This window comes from Bufo bufo, chromosome 1 (genome assembly GCF_905171765.1).
Source record: "Bufo bufo chromosome 1, aBufBuf1.1, whole genome shotgun sequence".
NCBI lineage: Eukaryota > Metazoa > Chordata > Amphibia > Anura > Bufonidae > Bufo > Bufo bufo.
In genome coordinates this window covers 655,174,833-655,190,748 of record NC_053389.1, presented here as the reverse complement: position 1 = coordinate 655,190,748, position 15,916 = coordinate 655,174,833, and the positions used below count along the sequence as shown (strand labels likewise).

General features: G+C 43.6%; 1 protein-coding gene across 1 annotated transcript in view; it reads left to right on the top strand.

The window, feature by feature from the left end:
* The window catches only part of LOC120985817 (aromatase-like), an 80,642-nt gene that overhangs the window by 2,736 nt on the left and 61,990 nt on the right, over positions 1-15,916 (top strand). Inside the window, exons 2-3 of the mRNA XM_040413986.1 lie at positions 5,735-5,885; positions 14,274-14,428. Of these exons, the coding sequence (XP_040269920.1) occupies positions 5,735-5,885; positions 14,274-14,428 (306 nt within the window). The remainder of the gene's footprint in view (positions 1-5,734; positions 5,886-14,273; positions 14,429-15,916) is intronic.

Genomic DNA, 15,916 nt, shown 5'->3' with positions numbered 1-15,916 from the left:
ACCCCCCTGCAATCCTCTACCGGTGGCTATACTTGCACATTATAGAAAAAGTGCTTTTTCCTATAGTGTGCAAGAAACAGCCACTGCTGGTGGATTGCAGGGTGGTCATAACCCCTTGAAATGAGCAGTCTATAATGTGATGGAAAAATGAATCAAGCCAGCAAAGGAAGCAATATGGACAATCACAGTACATTAGTAAGTGCCTTGTAATAAAAGGGTTTTCCAAGATTTTACTAGTGATGACCTATCCTCAGGATAGGTCTTCAGTATCTTATCGGTGGGGGTCCGACACCTAGGACCCCACCGATCAGCTGTTTGCAAAGGCACTGGCGTTCCTGTGAGCAACGCAGCCCTCTCCATGCTTTCCAAGCACAGCACTGTATAGTGTATAGCCCTGTGCTTGGCATCACAGCTCAGCCCCATTTACTTCAATGGGGCTGAGCTGTGCCATTTGCTGAGGTAAGACAACCCCTTTAACCCCTTAAGGACATAGGACGTACCGGTACGCCCTATTTCCCGAGTCCTTAAGGACACAGGACGTACCGGTACGTTCTGACTTAAAATCGGCATTCCGGCGCCGCGGGGGTTAATCGGAACGGGATGCCGGCTGAAATCATTCAGCCGGCATCCCGAAACAATGCAGGGGGGGTCATTTGACCCCCCCGTATCGACGATCGCAGAAAACCGCAGGTCAATTCAGACCTGCGGTTTTCTGCGTTTCCGGTCCATTCGGGTGTCCTGTGACCCGATGAACCGGAAAAAGACTGCGATCGGTGGCGTAATTTTACACCACCTATCGCAGTCCGAGGATTTTGAGAGGCGGTGCTGGCCCTGGTGCTGAACGCCGCTGTCCAGGGTGCTGATTGGAGCAGGGGAGAGAGGCGCGAGATTCAAACTTCCTGCGCTCCTCTCTCCCCTCCTCTTCCTGTCCAGCACCCTGACCGTGCAGCACCGTTCGGCACCAGCTCCTGCGTCCCCCTAATCGCCATCCATCACCCTCCTGCACCCATCGCCACCCAGGTAGGTTAGGGTCAGTGAGGGAGAGGCACCGTTAGGCAGGGAAAGAAGGGAAAAGTTAGTTAGAAAAAAAAAAAAAAAGTTCTTTTATTTCAAAACTTTTTTTGATCCATCCATCAGACCCCAGACCCCCCTCTGCGGCCTCCCTGCCTACCCCCTCCAGGTACCTATCCCCAGGGGTGAGACCCGTGCCCTTACCAGTGGAAACCTGTTGCTGGTCAGGTATAAGGACAAGAGGGATGTCCTTATGCTGTCCACAATCCACAGTAACAGCACCACCCCAGTCCCTGTGCGAGGTACCGCGGCAACGGTCCTCAAGCCCGATTGTATCGTCGACTACAATCGGTATATGGGAGGAGTTGATCTCTCTGATCAAGTCCTCAAGCCATATAATGCCATGCGCAAAACCCGGGCATGGTACAAAAAAGTTGCGGTCTACTTGGTGCAGGTTGCCATGTACAACTCTTTTGTACTATCCCGAAGCGCTGGCAGCACAGGGACATTCCTCCAATTCTATGAGGCAGTCCTCAAGGCCCTGATCTTTTCGGACCGGGAAAGAGCAGGCCGGAGTACCTTGGGAATTGGAGGCGCCCGGATCGTCCCTGGCCAACACTTTCCAGGTGTGGTCCCCCATACTGGAAAGAAGGGACGAACCCAAAAAAAGTGCAGAGTGTGTCACAAGAGGGGGATACGGAAGGACACCACCACTCAGTGTGACACGTGCCCCGATCATCCGGGCCTCTGCATTATCGATTGCTTCAGGGAGTATCACACTTCCATGGAGTACTAAATTTTTATAATCCCCAACAGTCCACTAGAGAACATAAAAAACTATGGCTCTCAGACTTTGGAGACACGGAAACATTTTTTTTTTCCCAAAAAAATATTAGTTTTAGTGCAGGCATCCTCAAACTGCGGCCCTCCAGATGTTGTAAAACTATAACTCCCAGCATGTCCAGACAACCTACAGCCATCAGCAGGGCATGGTGGGAATTGTAGTTTTACAACATCTGGAGGGCCGCAGTTTTTAGGATGCCTGCTTAGTGTCTCCAAAGTCTGAGAGCCATACATATTGGGCATCGTCGCGTGCGTAAAAGTCGTCGCTATAGAAATAACTTTTGCCCAAACGCCTCGGATGGACGGTGTTAAAAATATAAAATAAAAACGGTGCCAAAACACCCATTTTTGGGCAAAATTTCCATTTGAATCCTTTTTGCCGGTAATAAAGCAAGGGTTAACAGCCAAACAAAACTCAATATTTATGGCCCTGATTCTGTAGTTTGCAGAAACACCCCATATGTGGTCGTAAATGGCTATATAGCCGCACGGCAGGGCATAGAACGAAGGGAACTCCATATGGTTTCTGGAAGGCAGATTTTGATGGACAGTTTTTTTTTTGACACCATGTCCCATTAGAAGCCCCCCATGATGTAGCCTAGACTAGAAACTCCAAAAAAGTGACCCCATCTAAGAAACTACACCCCTCAAGGTATTCAAAAGTTACTTTACAAACTATGTTAACCCTTTAGGTGTTCCACAAAACTAAATAGCGAATGTAGAAACAATTTTAGAATTTAATTTTTTTGTTACATTGCCGCATAAAGAGTAATATAGAGCAACCAAAAATCTAATTTACCCCTAAAATAGTCCCAAAACAACAACCACCTTATCCCGTGCATCAGGGGGCTTGAAAGGGGACATGGTGTCAATAAACCAGTCCTGCAAAATCTGCCTTCCAAAAACCATATGACATTCCCCTTCTTCTATGTCCTGCCGTTTAGCCAAACAGTAGTTTACGACCACATATGGGGTGTTTTTGCAAACTACAGGATCAGGGCAACCCATTTTGAGTGTTGTTTGGCAGTTAACCCTTGTTTTACTCCTGGAAAAAATTGATTATATTGGAAACTTTTCCAAAAAATAGAAATTTCAAAATTGTTTCTCCATCTGCCATTAACTCTTGTGGAACACCTAAAGGGTTAACAAAGTTTGTAAACCCAGTTTTGAATACCTTGAGGGGTGTACTTTCTTAGATGGAGTCACTTTTTTGAAATTTCTATTCTAGGGGTGCAACAGGGGGCTTCAAATGGGACATGGTATAAACAAAACCAGTCCTGCCAAATCTGCCTTCCAAAACCCATATGGCGTTCCCCTCCTTCTATGTGCAACCGTTCGGCCAAACAGTAGTTTACGACCACATATGGGGTGTTTTTGCAAACTACAGAATCAGGGCAACCCATTTTGAGTGTTGTTTGGCAGTTAACCCTTGTTTTACTCCTGGAAAAAATTGATTATATTGGAAACTTTTCCAAAAAATAGAAATTTCAAAATTGTTTCTCCATCTGCCATTAACTCTTGTGGAACACCTAAAGGGTTAACAAAGTTTGTAAACCCAGTTTTGAATACCTTGAGGGGTGTACTTTCTTAGATGGAGTCACTTTTTTGAAATTTCTATTCTAGGGGTGCAACAGGGGGCTTCAAATGGGACATGGTATAAACTAAACCAGTCCTGCCAAATCTGCCTTCCAAAACCCATATGGCGTTCCCCTCCTTCTATGTGCTACCGTTCGGCCAAACAGTAGTTTACGACCACATATGGGGTGTTTTTGCAAACTACAGAATCAGGGCAACCCATTTTGAGTGTTGTTTGGCAGTTAACCCTTGTTTTACTCCTGGAAAAAATTGATTATATTGGAAACTTTTCCAAAAAATAGAAATTTCAAAATTGTTTCTCCATCTGCCATTAACTCTTGTGGAACACCTAAAGGGTTAACAAAGTTTGTAAACCCAGTTTTGAATACCTTGAGGGGTGTACTTTCTTAGATGGAGTCACTTTTTTGAAATTTCTATTCTAGGGGTGCAACAGGGGGCTTCAAATGGGACATGGTATAAACAAAACCAGTCCTGCCAAATCTGCCTTCCAAAACCCATATGGCGTTCCCCTCCTTCTATGTGCTACCGTTCGGCCAAACAGTAGTTTACGACCACATATGGGGTGTTTTTGCAAACTACAGAATCAGGGCAACCCATTTTGAGTGTTTGGCAGTTAACCTTTGTTTTACTCCTGGAAAAAATTGATTATATTGGAAAATTTTCCAAAAAATAGAAATCTCTAAATTGTTTCTCCATCTGCCATTAACTCTTGTGGAACACCTAAAGGGTTAACAAAGTTTGTAAACCCAGTTTTGAATACCTTGAGGGGTGTACTTTCTTAGATGGAGTCACTTTTTTGAAATTTCTATTCTAGGGGTGCAACAGGGGGCTTCAAATGGGACATGGTATAAACAAAACCAGTCCTGCCAAATCTTCCTTCCAAAACCCATATGGCGTTCCCCTCCTTCTATGTGCTCCCGTTCGGCCAAACAGTAGTTTACGACCACATATGGGGTGTTTTTGCAAACTACAGAATCAGGGCAACCCATTTTGAGTGTTGTTTGGTAGTTAACCCTTGTTTTACTCCTGGAAAAAATTGATTATATTGGAAAATTTTCCAAAAAATAGAAATCTCTAAATTGTTTCTCCATCTGCCATTAACTCTTGTGGAAGACCTAAAGGGTTAATAAAGTTTGAAAAAACAGTTTTGAATACCTTGAGGGGTGTAGTTTCTAGAATTGGGAGGTTTCTATTATCTAAGCCTCACAAAGTGACTTCAAACCTGAACTGGTCCATAAAAAGTGGGATTTTGAAGATTTCAGAAAATTTCAAAATTTGCTTCTAAACTTCTAAGCCTTGTAACATCCCCAAAAAATAAAATATCATTCCCAAAATGCTACAAACATGAAGTAGACATATGGGGAATGTAAAATCATCACAATTTTTGGGGGTATTACTATGTATTACAGAAGTAGAGAAACTGAAACTTTGAAATTTGCTAATTTTTCAAAATTTTTGGTAAAAATTTTATTTTTTTATGAAAAAAAATTAACTTTTTTGACCCAATTTTAGCAGTGACATGAAGTACAATATGTGACGAAAAAACAATCTCAGAACGGCCTGGGTAAGTCAAAGCGTTTTAAAGTTATGAGCACTTAAAGTGACACTGGTCAGATTTCCAAAAAATGGCCTGGTCCTTAAGGTGAAAATGAGCCCGGTCCTTAAGGGGTTAAAGCCTTGCAAGGACATGTTCACATTGCATTTTGTAATGATGATTTTGATGCAGTTTTAATACCTAAATTTCTTTCAACAAGCCTAACATAACTGTCTCACTGATTTAAATACAAACTATGAACTATTTTTCTGCGCTCTGACTTGAAATTTACATCACAAAAAAAAAAAAAACACTGGGGGAGATTTATCATATCTGGTGTAAAGCTTAGTTGCCCATAGCAACCAATCAGATTCCACCTTTTATTTTCCTAAGTAGCACTGAAAAATAAAAGGTTGAATCTGATTGGTTGCTATGGGCAACAAAGCCAGCTTTTCATTACACCAGTTTTGATAAATCAAATTAAATTATTCCTATGGTTTCCAAGCAGAAACCGCTTGAGAAAGTGTGAGCAGATCCTCCACAGTGGAAACTGCAAACCACAGCAGAAATCAGATTTTTCTGATGTGTATTTCGGTTGTGTGAAGATGGCCAAACAGCTGAACCAGACAACTGTCTGTAAAATGCCAATTCAGGGTATATCTACCTTCATATTTATCTATCTTATTAATCTCACCGTCTGCCGATTTACCCATATATCCAGCATCATTCAATTTTATTTTATATTTTCAGGTCCTTCCTATTACCTGGGACTTGGGCCACTGATTTCCTATGGAAGATTTCTGTTGACAGGAATTGGGACAGCATCAAACTATTACAATAAAATGTATGGAGAATTTGTAAGAGTGTGGATAAATGGCGAAGAAACGCTCATTATCAGCAGGTAAATGTGCAGTTATTACAGTAATGTAAGCACTGCTAGATACAGTAAGTAATGCTGACCACAGGTATGTGCAGCGAGCCCCTGAGGAGCCGGTGCAGAGGATGGGAGTGGTAGTGCCCCTCATGAACGGTGTACTCCCTCAAGCCGATGCTCCATGGGGATCAGTGCAGGGGAAATGTAGTTAGAAGAATAAGGCCAGAAGTAAATGTTGAACAGTCTCTTTTACTTTTAAGTATAACTTCAGGTACATTCAATAGCAGTGGATTCCAAATGCAATTTCTGGCACCACTAAGGAATATGGAGGCAGGTTGGATGACTGCAGTTTGCCACTTGTGAGTGTAGATGTCAACTGTCAGGCCCAGATTCAACTGGTAATTGGGCTAGTGGCAGTCTGGGTGATGTGTGTCTTAGCCACAGTCCTTCACCTCACAACAGTGTCTTTAATGCAGGTGTTCACTCTGTCTGTCTGATTCCTCCCAAGCAGTTGCTTGAGGGTAACTTTAATTGTTCTTCTGGAGAATTCATCACATAAGCAGGAGCTCTGCAGTGTGCTTCCTCTCCTCTCTGTCTCTCAACAGGAATTCCCCCTTGTAAGCCGTGTACCGGGGTGGGCTCCCCAGGATACAGCGAAGTTCCGAACGAGGAAAACAACTCCCCCACCAGCTTTTGCCAAAACAGAATTTTACTTAAACGTGGTAATGAACACGACCACAAATGCTGGGAACACACAATAAATTTACATACACCTAGCCCGAAGGCTGAGACTCTTGTGATGCACAGCATGGCGCCCTCCGATGGATGCAGGAGGAAAGCATGGTAATTTACCTACTGGCGGGCACAACTAAACTGCCACACCTTACCTGTTTACCTTAAAAAACAAGAATAACTGTATAGGGGTGTGGTACGGGCTAACCTGCGGTGCAGCACAACAGCTTACAAACTTACAGTGCTCTACAGAATTCCCTCTCCCATAACCGGTCTTGTAGCACGTGCCTGAGGATTCTTTCTGAGCAAAACGCCAGCCTGACTTGAGTTTATGTGGAAATTTATCAGCTCTCCAGTGTGAAATGTCACTTTAAGTTATGGAGTCCTTGCAATGAACAATAGCAACACTTGTGGCCTGACACAAACAGAGACCCTAACTAACTAACTAACTACATGCCTGGTCTAAGTCTCTAGGTGCCAACACTGTGATGAGGTGTGTGCACGATCTTACCGACCCGGGTCTGCTCTGCCTTCGCTGGTGACTCGGAACTGAACAAATGCCTCTCGAGCAAGCATGCGGTGCCACAGTGTATGTCGCTTTTCTCCTCAGCTCTCATCAGCATTCCTGAAGGCAATCCTCATTCCTCTGGACAGGACGGGGTCTTGGACACAATCAGCTTCACTTAGCTTCTGCTCTGGTCACTGAGGTAGGCTCTCACACCTGGATGCCGTCGGATCTCCTGCTCACACAGTTCCTCAGTCTCACCTCCCTCTAAGACTTCTTTCCCAAACAGTTGGACCCGCATCCAGACTATCCCTCGGACATCCATTTCTCTGTTATTGGCAGCTGTTCGCCTGATGATGCTCCCGTCTTCCGTCTCCATCATATGTCCAAAGTGTCTTTCGAAGAACTCCAGAGGCATAAGGGTGCACTCCGACCCTGTATGAACTAGGCAGCGTACCTTCTGGCCTTCCAACTCGGCTTCCATAACATGGCTGCTGGCAAACAGGTCGTGTTCCTCACGCATGGGGCTGAACTTCTGGTGTACCGCCGCAAGACGCTCAGCTACTGCAGCGGTTGGAAGTTTAACGTCGGCTCAGACTTCATCTGTTCTGAGCACTCTCTGGCCATATAACCATTCAGTCGACAAGCCCAGCAGAGGGGCTCTCTTTTGGCGAACCCCAGCACCTGAGTTATCCTGGGTGGAGTGGAGTGGGGAGGTGGGGTCATTTCTGGAGGCCGGGGTGATCCTGCCTTCATCTGGGACACTTCTAGCCGAAGGTCTCACAATTCTGTCCGCAGGGCCTGGACCACATCCTTTAAAGAATCAGAGTCTTCAGATGCAGATCGACATCCTGTAGTATGGGTGCTACTCACTATTCTCGCCGTCACAGACATGTGCTCTTCCTCTCTCTCCACGGTGGCTAGGTAGATGCTGTAGAATGTCATGTCAGGCGTCATCCGTGTCATCTCTTGCAATTTGCCCTGTAAGAACTTGTTAGAGAGCTCCACTATGAACTGGTCTCATAGCAGCCGGTCTACCTCCCGGAAGGCTCCCATGGCCTCTGGGTCTTACCGCTGTATTTCATTTAATGTCTCCTGTAGGGCATTGGAGTACTGCATCAGGGTCTCGCCCTCTCGCTGTGATCGGTCAAAGGAGTGGCTCCGCAACAGCACTACTTTAGTATATTCCCCCTGTGCTCTCTCCAGCAGGGAGAATATTTTCTCTAGGGTGTCTCTCTCGGATTCGGACCTTACCATCACTGTCCGTCTGACATCACCCTTTATAGCCCCCAATGCAACATCTGCCCGCAGCTCGGGGGTCAGGTTACACATTCTAACCGCACTTCGCACCCTTTCAGTCCAGTCCTGCAATGTCATGTTTTTACCGTCAAATTTTGGCAGATGACGCAACAGTGCCTCAACGGGGATGTACCCTACTGGGTCGGGCATGGCAGGGGCAAGCTGTATCAGCGGTGGTGGAGAAAATTGGCCTTGCACTGGGGCACCCTGAGCTGGGTCCTGGTCCGGTGCCATTGGCGCAGGGGGAAGGTCTCCCGCCGCGTTCCCGTCCATAACAGTCACTGTATTTTGCCGACCACGCCAACATGTAAGCCGTATACTGGGGTGGGCTCCCCATCAAACAGCGAAGTTACGAACAAGGAAAACAACTCCACCACCAGCTTTTGTCAAAACAGAATTCTATTTAAACGTGGTAATGAACAGAACCACAAATGCTGGGAACACACAATCAATTTACATACACCTAGCCTGAAGGCTGAGACCCTTGTGCTGCAACAGTGATAATGCTCGACAAGAATGCCTCCATTAGTAGAAGAGCCCTCCAGTATTAATAATGCTCCCACAGAGACCCCAGTAGAAATAAGGCCCTACCTATTGTTCCCCCAGTGGTAATAACGCTCTCTACAGACCCCTCAGTAGTAATAAGGTGGATGTATAAGTCCCTCCTATAGTAATAAGAAAGCCTAATGTCCCCGGTATTTAAAATGCTCCCACAGTGCCCCCAGTATTTATATCGCCCCCTACTGTTATAATGCTTGCTCTGCAGTACCCCCTGTAGTTATATTCCTCCATTTAGTGCCCTCAGAAATTATAATTCTTCAGCCCCTCTACTACACAGTCCCATGTAAATAACATCACCCCCTCAACATTCAGTCCCATGTAAATAACATCACTCCACCCCACTCCAACATACAGTCCCATGTAAATAACATCCCTCCCTACAGCCCTAACATACAGTCCTAGTTAAATAACCACAATCCCCAACTTACTCTGCCTCTTACACTGAGTAATCTACCCCTTCACTTATCTGACCTCATAGCAAGACATTTCCTCTTCACTGCTGAGCGCCATCCTCTCTAGCACTGATCACATGATGGTGACATCATCGCAAGTCCCTCTCAGCCACTGCCTTTTGTGCTGATCACATGGACTGTGATGTCATCACAGGTCCTTCAACTCTTCCAGTGCAATAGATTCAATTGTATTGCCGTCCTGAGGACAGCAATACAGTTGTATCTATCTGGCAGGCAGTACATTCGGGGCCTGGGACAAAACATCTGGGGGCCAGGCCCTGAATGTTTTAGCCTAGCAGCACCCCTGGCTGCCATAAACCAATTTTCTTAATACTTTCTGAATGCTGTTTAGAACAGCTCAGGCAAGATGGCTGCTGCTATAATCATGTTCAGGAAGCAGAAAAAATAAATCTACAATGAGAAAATAAAAGCTGGTTAGAAAACAACGAGATGTGTCACTATCTGATTGTAAAGGGGTTTACCTAGAATTTCACCCAGGCAGCCCCCCTGACAAGAGCATCAGAGCAGTTCATGAATCGCTCAAAGCAAAGGCATTTTGTGGATTTCCGGTGACGTTATTGGTACTGATGGGAGGGCTTTAGCGCTGCCTAGCCTGTAAAACAGGCTAGGGCAGCATTAAAGCCCACTCATTAGAGCCGTTGACGTCACCGAACACACTGCTGGGTGGAAGCTTCCGCCCGGCAGTGTGTTATAGTGAAGAAAAGAGCCCTTGCCCTGCGCGATCCTGCTCCGATGCTCAAGTCAGGGGGGGCTGCCCGGGTGAAATTATGGGTATGTCCGGGTTCACCTCTGAACCTAGACAACCCCTTTTAACTGGCAGTAAAAAAAAATGTTGACACATTTCCTTTAAGACACTTCCCGTTGTATTCAAATCCCTAACTGTGTCTGCTGTAAAACCACAAAAAAATGCATGTAAATACAGCCATCCTTAATTAGCTCACTTATAGAGCATGTTGTATCTTTTTTTGAAGGGGCCGCGTAACGGAACTATGGATGCGGACACCACACCGTGTGCTGTCCACATCTTTTGTGGCCCCATTGAATTGAATGAGTCCGCACCCATTCCGCAAAATCACAGAATGGGTGTGGACCCGTTCATACGGCCATGTGAATGCGCCCTTAAAATGTATGGGCTCCGATGAGCCGAAGTTAGTTATTCACAAAGTCACTTGTGACTTGCTGGATGTAGAGTGCTATCACATTTGTATTTTTCACTTGTGACTTTGTTGAATAACTTCAGTGATCGATTTTTAAAGTGGAAAAAACATTTAAAACTTGAAACCAAACTCGGCTTCGGTTCCGAGGTACTAGTCGGACCCCAAGCCAAGTTCGGTTTCAAGCTTTAAAGTGGTTTTCCACTTTAAAAATCAACTACCAAAGTTATTCAACTAAGTCACGCGCGACTTCGCAAATAACTTACTTCGGCTCATTGGAGCCCATACATTCTCCGTACAGTATTATTCCGAAGCTTTGAATGAAGTGACTTTGGATGAAGCAGCTGAAGCTCGCTTCGCTCAACACTAGTGAGTGGCCTTCTTGCTGTTTACCCTAGGCCAGTAACATCACGACCACGGTCATATGGCCTAGGTGCATTTAGCCCTTTCACTGAAACAGAGGATAAGTTATCGGTTACAAACAGTCAGATAACCCCTTTAATGGCAATTTTCTGACTTACATGATTTCTTACTTTACACATATTCTGTTATATTTGTTTTGTTGGCATATATCAAGAACTTCACTTATGCCCTGTGTGGCATTGATTACATTTCTGGCTTGATATTTTTTGTTTTGTGATTTTAAAAAGTAAAAAATTTAATAAAAGAGATTTGATTTAAAAAATTCTTAGCAAAGCAGAGGTAATATAACGTATGCAGTTTTTGTGGTGTAGTAATGGTCCAGGTTTCTGATGCGATATTGCCATTGTAGTTAAATATATGCTTCGGTTTGAGACACACAAAGACTTTTATCCACTGCTGTGGTCCAGAGGCAGTCACTGAGTTGCATGTTCTTAGTGTATTTCAGGGGACTGCATCTGTCACTTGTGTTAATGGGTGTGAAGCAGGTCATTTTTCTTACAGAAGGCTCAGACTTTTATTTAAAAACACCAGTTCACTGCCACTGTTGTTCCAATGTTCCTTGCTCCCCACTGGTTTCTCCTTCCTCTCAATACACAGGAACTGACTGCTCAGCCAATCAGTGGCCGAAGTGGGTTACTACTATGGCCAGTGGAGATGGCCTTGCGGTTCGCCCAGTGGTCGTTTCGCAGCGAACTTTGCTAGTTTGCGAATCGCCGAACATGCAAACATGGCGAAATTCGCTTGTGCCATATTTTTGGGCATAGCGCCGAACTTTGACCCATCCATCAGGTGGGACAGGACAGCCAATTGAGATGTTTCAGCACATTGTCACACCCCCTACCCTATAAATAAACCTGATCTGGCAGCCATTTTACATTCTGTTTTTTGCCAGTGTAAAGAGAGGTTGCTGTGTGGAGCAGGGGCAGACTGTTAGAGACACCAAACGCTAGATAATAGGGCCACAAAAGTCCTTTTAAGGACTGGTATAGGTTTGCTATCAATAAGTGTGAGATACTGAGGGGTGTGATATACTTATAATATACTTTCTAACATAGAAAGTACAGTCCTGATCAAAAGTTTAAGACCACTTGAAAAATGGCAAAAAATCATATTTAGCATGGCTGGATCTTAACAAGGTTCCAAGTAGAGCTTCAACATGCAACAAGAAGAAATGGGAGTGAGACAAAACATTTTTTGAGCATTCAATTTAGGACCACACCTCTAAAAAAAAACGAAACCCCCCAAAACAGAAATCCAACTTCCAAACATGAACTCAGTAAAGAGTAGCTCCGCCGTTATTGTTTATCACTTCCAAAATTTGTTTCAGCATGCTTGATGCAAGCGTTTCCATGAGGTGAGTGGGAACATTTCTCCAAGTGGTAAAGACGGCCGCACGAAGGCCATCTACTGTCTGGAACTGTTGTCCATTTTTGTAAACTTCCCTTGCCATCCATCCCCACAGGTTCTCAATTGGATTTAGATCAGGGGAACACGCAGGATGGGCCAAAAGAGTGATGTTATTCTCCTGGAAGAAGTCCCTTGTCCTGCGGGCATTGTGTACTGTAGCGTTGTCCTGTCGAAAAACCCAGTCGTTACCACACAGACGAGGGCCATCAGTCATGAGGAATGCTCTCTGCAACATCTGGACATAGCCAGCGGCCGTTTGATGCCCCTGCACTTCCTGAAACTCCATTGTTCCACTGAAGGAAAAAGCACCCCAGACCATTATGGCGCCCCCTCCACTGTGGCACGTAGAAAATATCTCAGATGGGATCTGCTTGTCATGCCAGTAATGTTGGAAACCATCTGGACCATCAAGGTTAAATTTTTTCTCATCAGAGAATAAAACTTTCTTCCACCTTTGAATGTCCCATGTTTGGTGCTCTCTTGCAAAGTCCAAACGAGCAGTTCTGTGGCGTTCAAGGAGACGAGGTCTTTGAAGGCGTTTTTTGTTTTTGAAGCCATTCAGTCTCAGATGCCGTCTGATGGTTATGTAAGGGCCTTAATTTGGGTCGAGGATCGTCCAGTGTCTTGACCGACAGCCAATTGGATCCTCCGGCTCAGTGCTGATGAAATTTTTTTGGGTCTTCCACTTGACTTTTTTGTTCCATAACACTCAGGATCATTTAAGAAATTCCAAATGACTATCTTACTGCGACCCACCTCAGCAGCGATGGCGCGCTGTGAGAGACCCTGCTTATGCAGTTCAACAACCCGACAACGTTCAAAAAGGGAGAGTTTTTTTGCCTTTGCCATCACAAAGTGTGACTACCTGACAGAAAGTGACAATGAATCCACATCTTTGCACAGATTTGGCCTTTTAAAGGCATGTGGTCCTAAACTTTTGATCAGCTGAAAAACAGCCTGTTTCAGTTTAATCTTTATTTTCAATTAATTGAATGCTCAAAAAATGTTTTGTCTCACTCTCATTTCTTCTTGTTGCATGTTGAAGCTCTACTCGGAACCTTGTTAAGATCCAACAATGCAAAATATTATTTTTTGCCATTTTTCAAGTGGTCTTAAACTTTTGATCAGGACTGTACATTATAGTGCATTTGTATTGTGCAGCAGTTGTGTGCGGTTCTGCTGCGATACCGCAGCTAAATAGAGGGACAAACGCTATTGGAATAACTAATTGCAACTGGTGTAATATACCTGTTGCCCCCCAAAAAATGATTAAGGGGTGCGATATACCTGGAGTTATCTTCCTTTGCCACTGTATTCTCCCCCAAAAGGAATACTTCTATTAAAGCCTCCAGCACACGACTGTATCTTTTTTTGGGGGTCCGCAAATCGTGGATGTGCAAAACACAGATAGAACCAGTGTGCGTTCCACATTTTGCAGATCGGTACGTACTGCCCTCTGTTAGAAATGCCTATTCTTGTCCGCAACACGGACAAAAATAGCACATGTTTGTTTTTGTTTTTGCAGGGCTGCAGAATCGAAATAGCAAAAAATGTGGATCGGATGTGGACAAAAACTACAGTCGTATGCATGAGGCCTAAATTACATCCAATGTAACAGGCCACAGTTTAATCTCAGAAATTTTGTAAGAATCTAAGAAAAAGCTTTATATGCCTCAGAGGTACAGTATGGCCTATATATTGCTATGGGTTCTGAATTACAGATATGTAATATGGCCATGTGCATGAGACCTTGTGCGGATTTACAGATGAAATACAACAGAATCAGAAATGGAAAAATGAAACTTTTCATACAACAGTATTTATGATATATAGCACTGAATATGAATGTTTTCCCCCATAGATCTTCAGCGACATGCCATGTGATGAAGCATAATCATTATGTGTCACGGTTTGGCAGTAAATTGGGATTACAATGTATTGGAATGAATGAAAATGGGTTAATTTTCAACAGTAACCCGACTCTATGGAAAGTCATAAGGCCTTTCTTTAACAAAGGTATGAAATATTTGAAATGAATTATATAAGTACAACAATAATGCATTTATAATCAATTGTGTTGGTAATGTTGTGAAAAAAGAACAGAAGAACATATTCTGGAAAGCCAGCACTAGATTAAAAGAACATTTCATTGGTTTCCAAAAGAACATCTGATACAGAACTGTGCAAAAAGCCTAACAGCCTCCAGTAGCCTAATCGTATTGTACTGTAAATTATTAATGATATTGTCCTGGTAAAAGTAAAGAAGGGTATTATGCTGCCCCCTGCTGACAATGGACAACACTGCTGAACGTTTAAATGCTGTTTTAAAATATAATCAAGAACACTTTAAGCTAAATATAGGTCATATAAAAATATATACATTATATATTTTATTTATATATATATATATATATATACATACAGTACAGACCAAAAGTTTGGACACACCTTCTCATTCAAAGAGTTTTCTTTATTTTCATGACTATGAAGGCATCAAAACTATGAATTAACACATGTGGAATTATATACATAAAAAACAAGTGTGAAACAACTGAAAATATGTAATATTCTAGGTTCTTCAAAGTAGCCACCTTTTGCTTTGATTACTGCTTTGTACACTCTTGGCATTCTCTTGACGAGCTTCAAGAGGTAGTCCCCTGAAATGGTCTTCCAACAGTCTTGAAGGAGTTCCCAGAGATGCTTAGCACTTGTTGGCCCTTTTGCCTTCACTCTGCGGTCCAGCTCACCCCAAACCATCTCGATTGGGTTCAGGTCCGGTGACTGTGGAGGCCAGGTCATCTGGCGCAGCACCCCATCACTCTCCTTCATGGTCAAATAGCCCTTACTTTCAAAGTTTTCCAATTTTTCGGCTGACTGACTGACCTTCATTTCTTAAAGTAATGATGGCCACTCGTTTTTCTTTACTTAGCTGCTTTTTTCTTGCCATAATACAAATTCTAATAGTCTATTCAGTAGGACTATCAGCTGTGTATCCACCTGACTTCTCCTCAACGCCACTGATGGTCCCAACCCCATTTATAAGGCAAGAAATCCCACTTATTAAACCTGACAGGGCACACCTGTGAAGTGAAAACCATTTCAGGGGACTACCTCTTGAAGCTCGTCAAAAGAATGCCAAGAGTGTACAAAGCAGTAATCAAAGCAAAAGGTGGCTACTTTGAAGAACCTAGAATATTACATATTTTCAGTTGTTTCACACTTGTTTGTTATGTATATAATTCCACATGTGTTAATTCATAGTTTTGATGCCTTCATAGTCATGAAAATAAAGAAAACTCTTTGAATGAGAAGGTGTGTCCAAACTTTTGGTCTGTACTGTATATATATATATATATATATATATAAAAAAGAAAAAAAGAGATGGCAGCACCGTCACAATAGAAGAAATGGATAAAGGGTGCACAGGCCCAGTATGGATATAAGCCAATCCAGTAAAATATAAGCGATGAAAAAGGGCAGCACTCCAATAGATAAAAATATAAA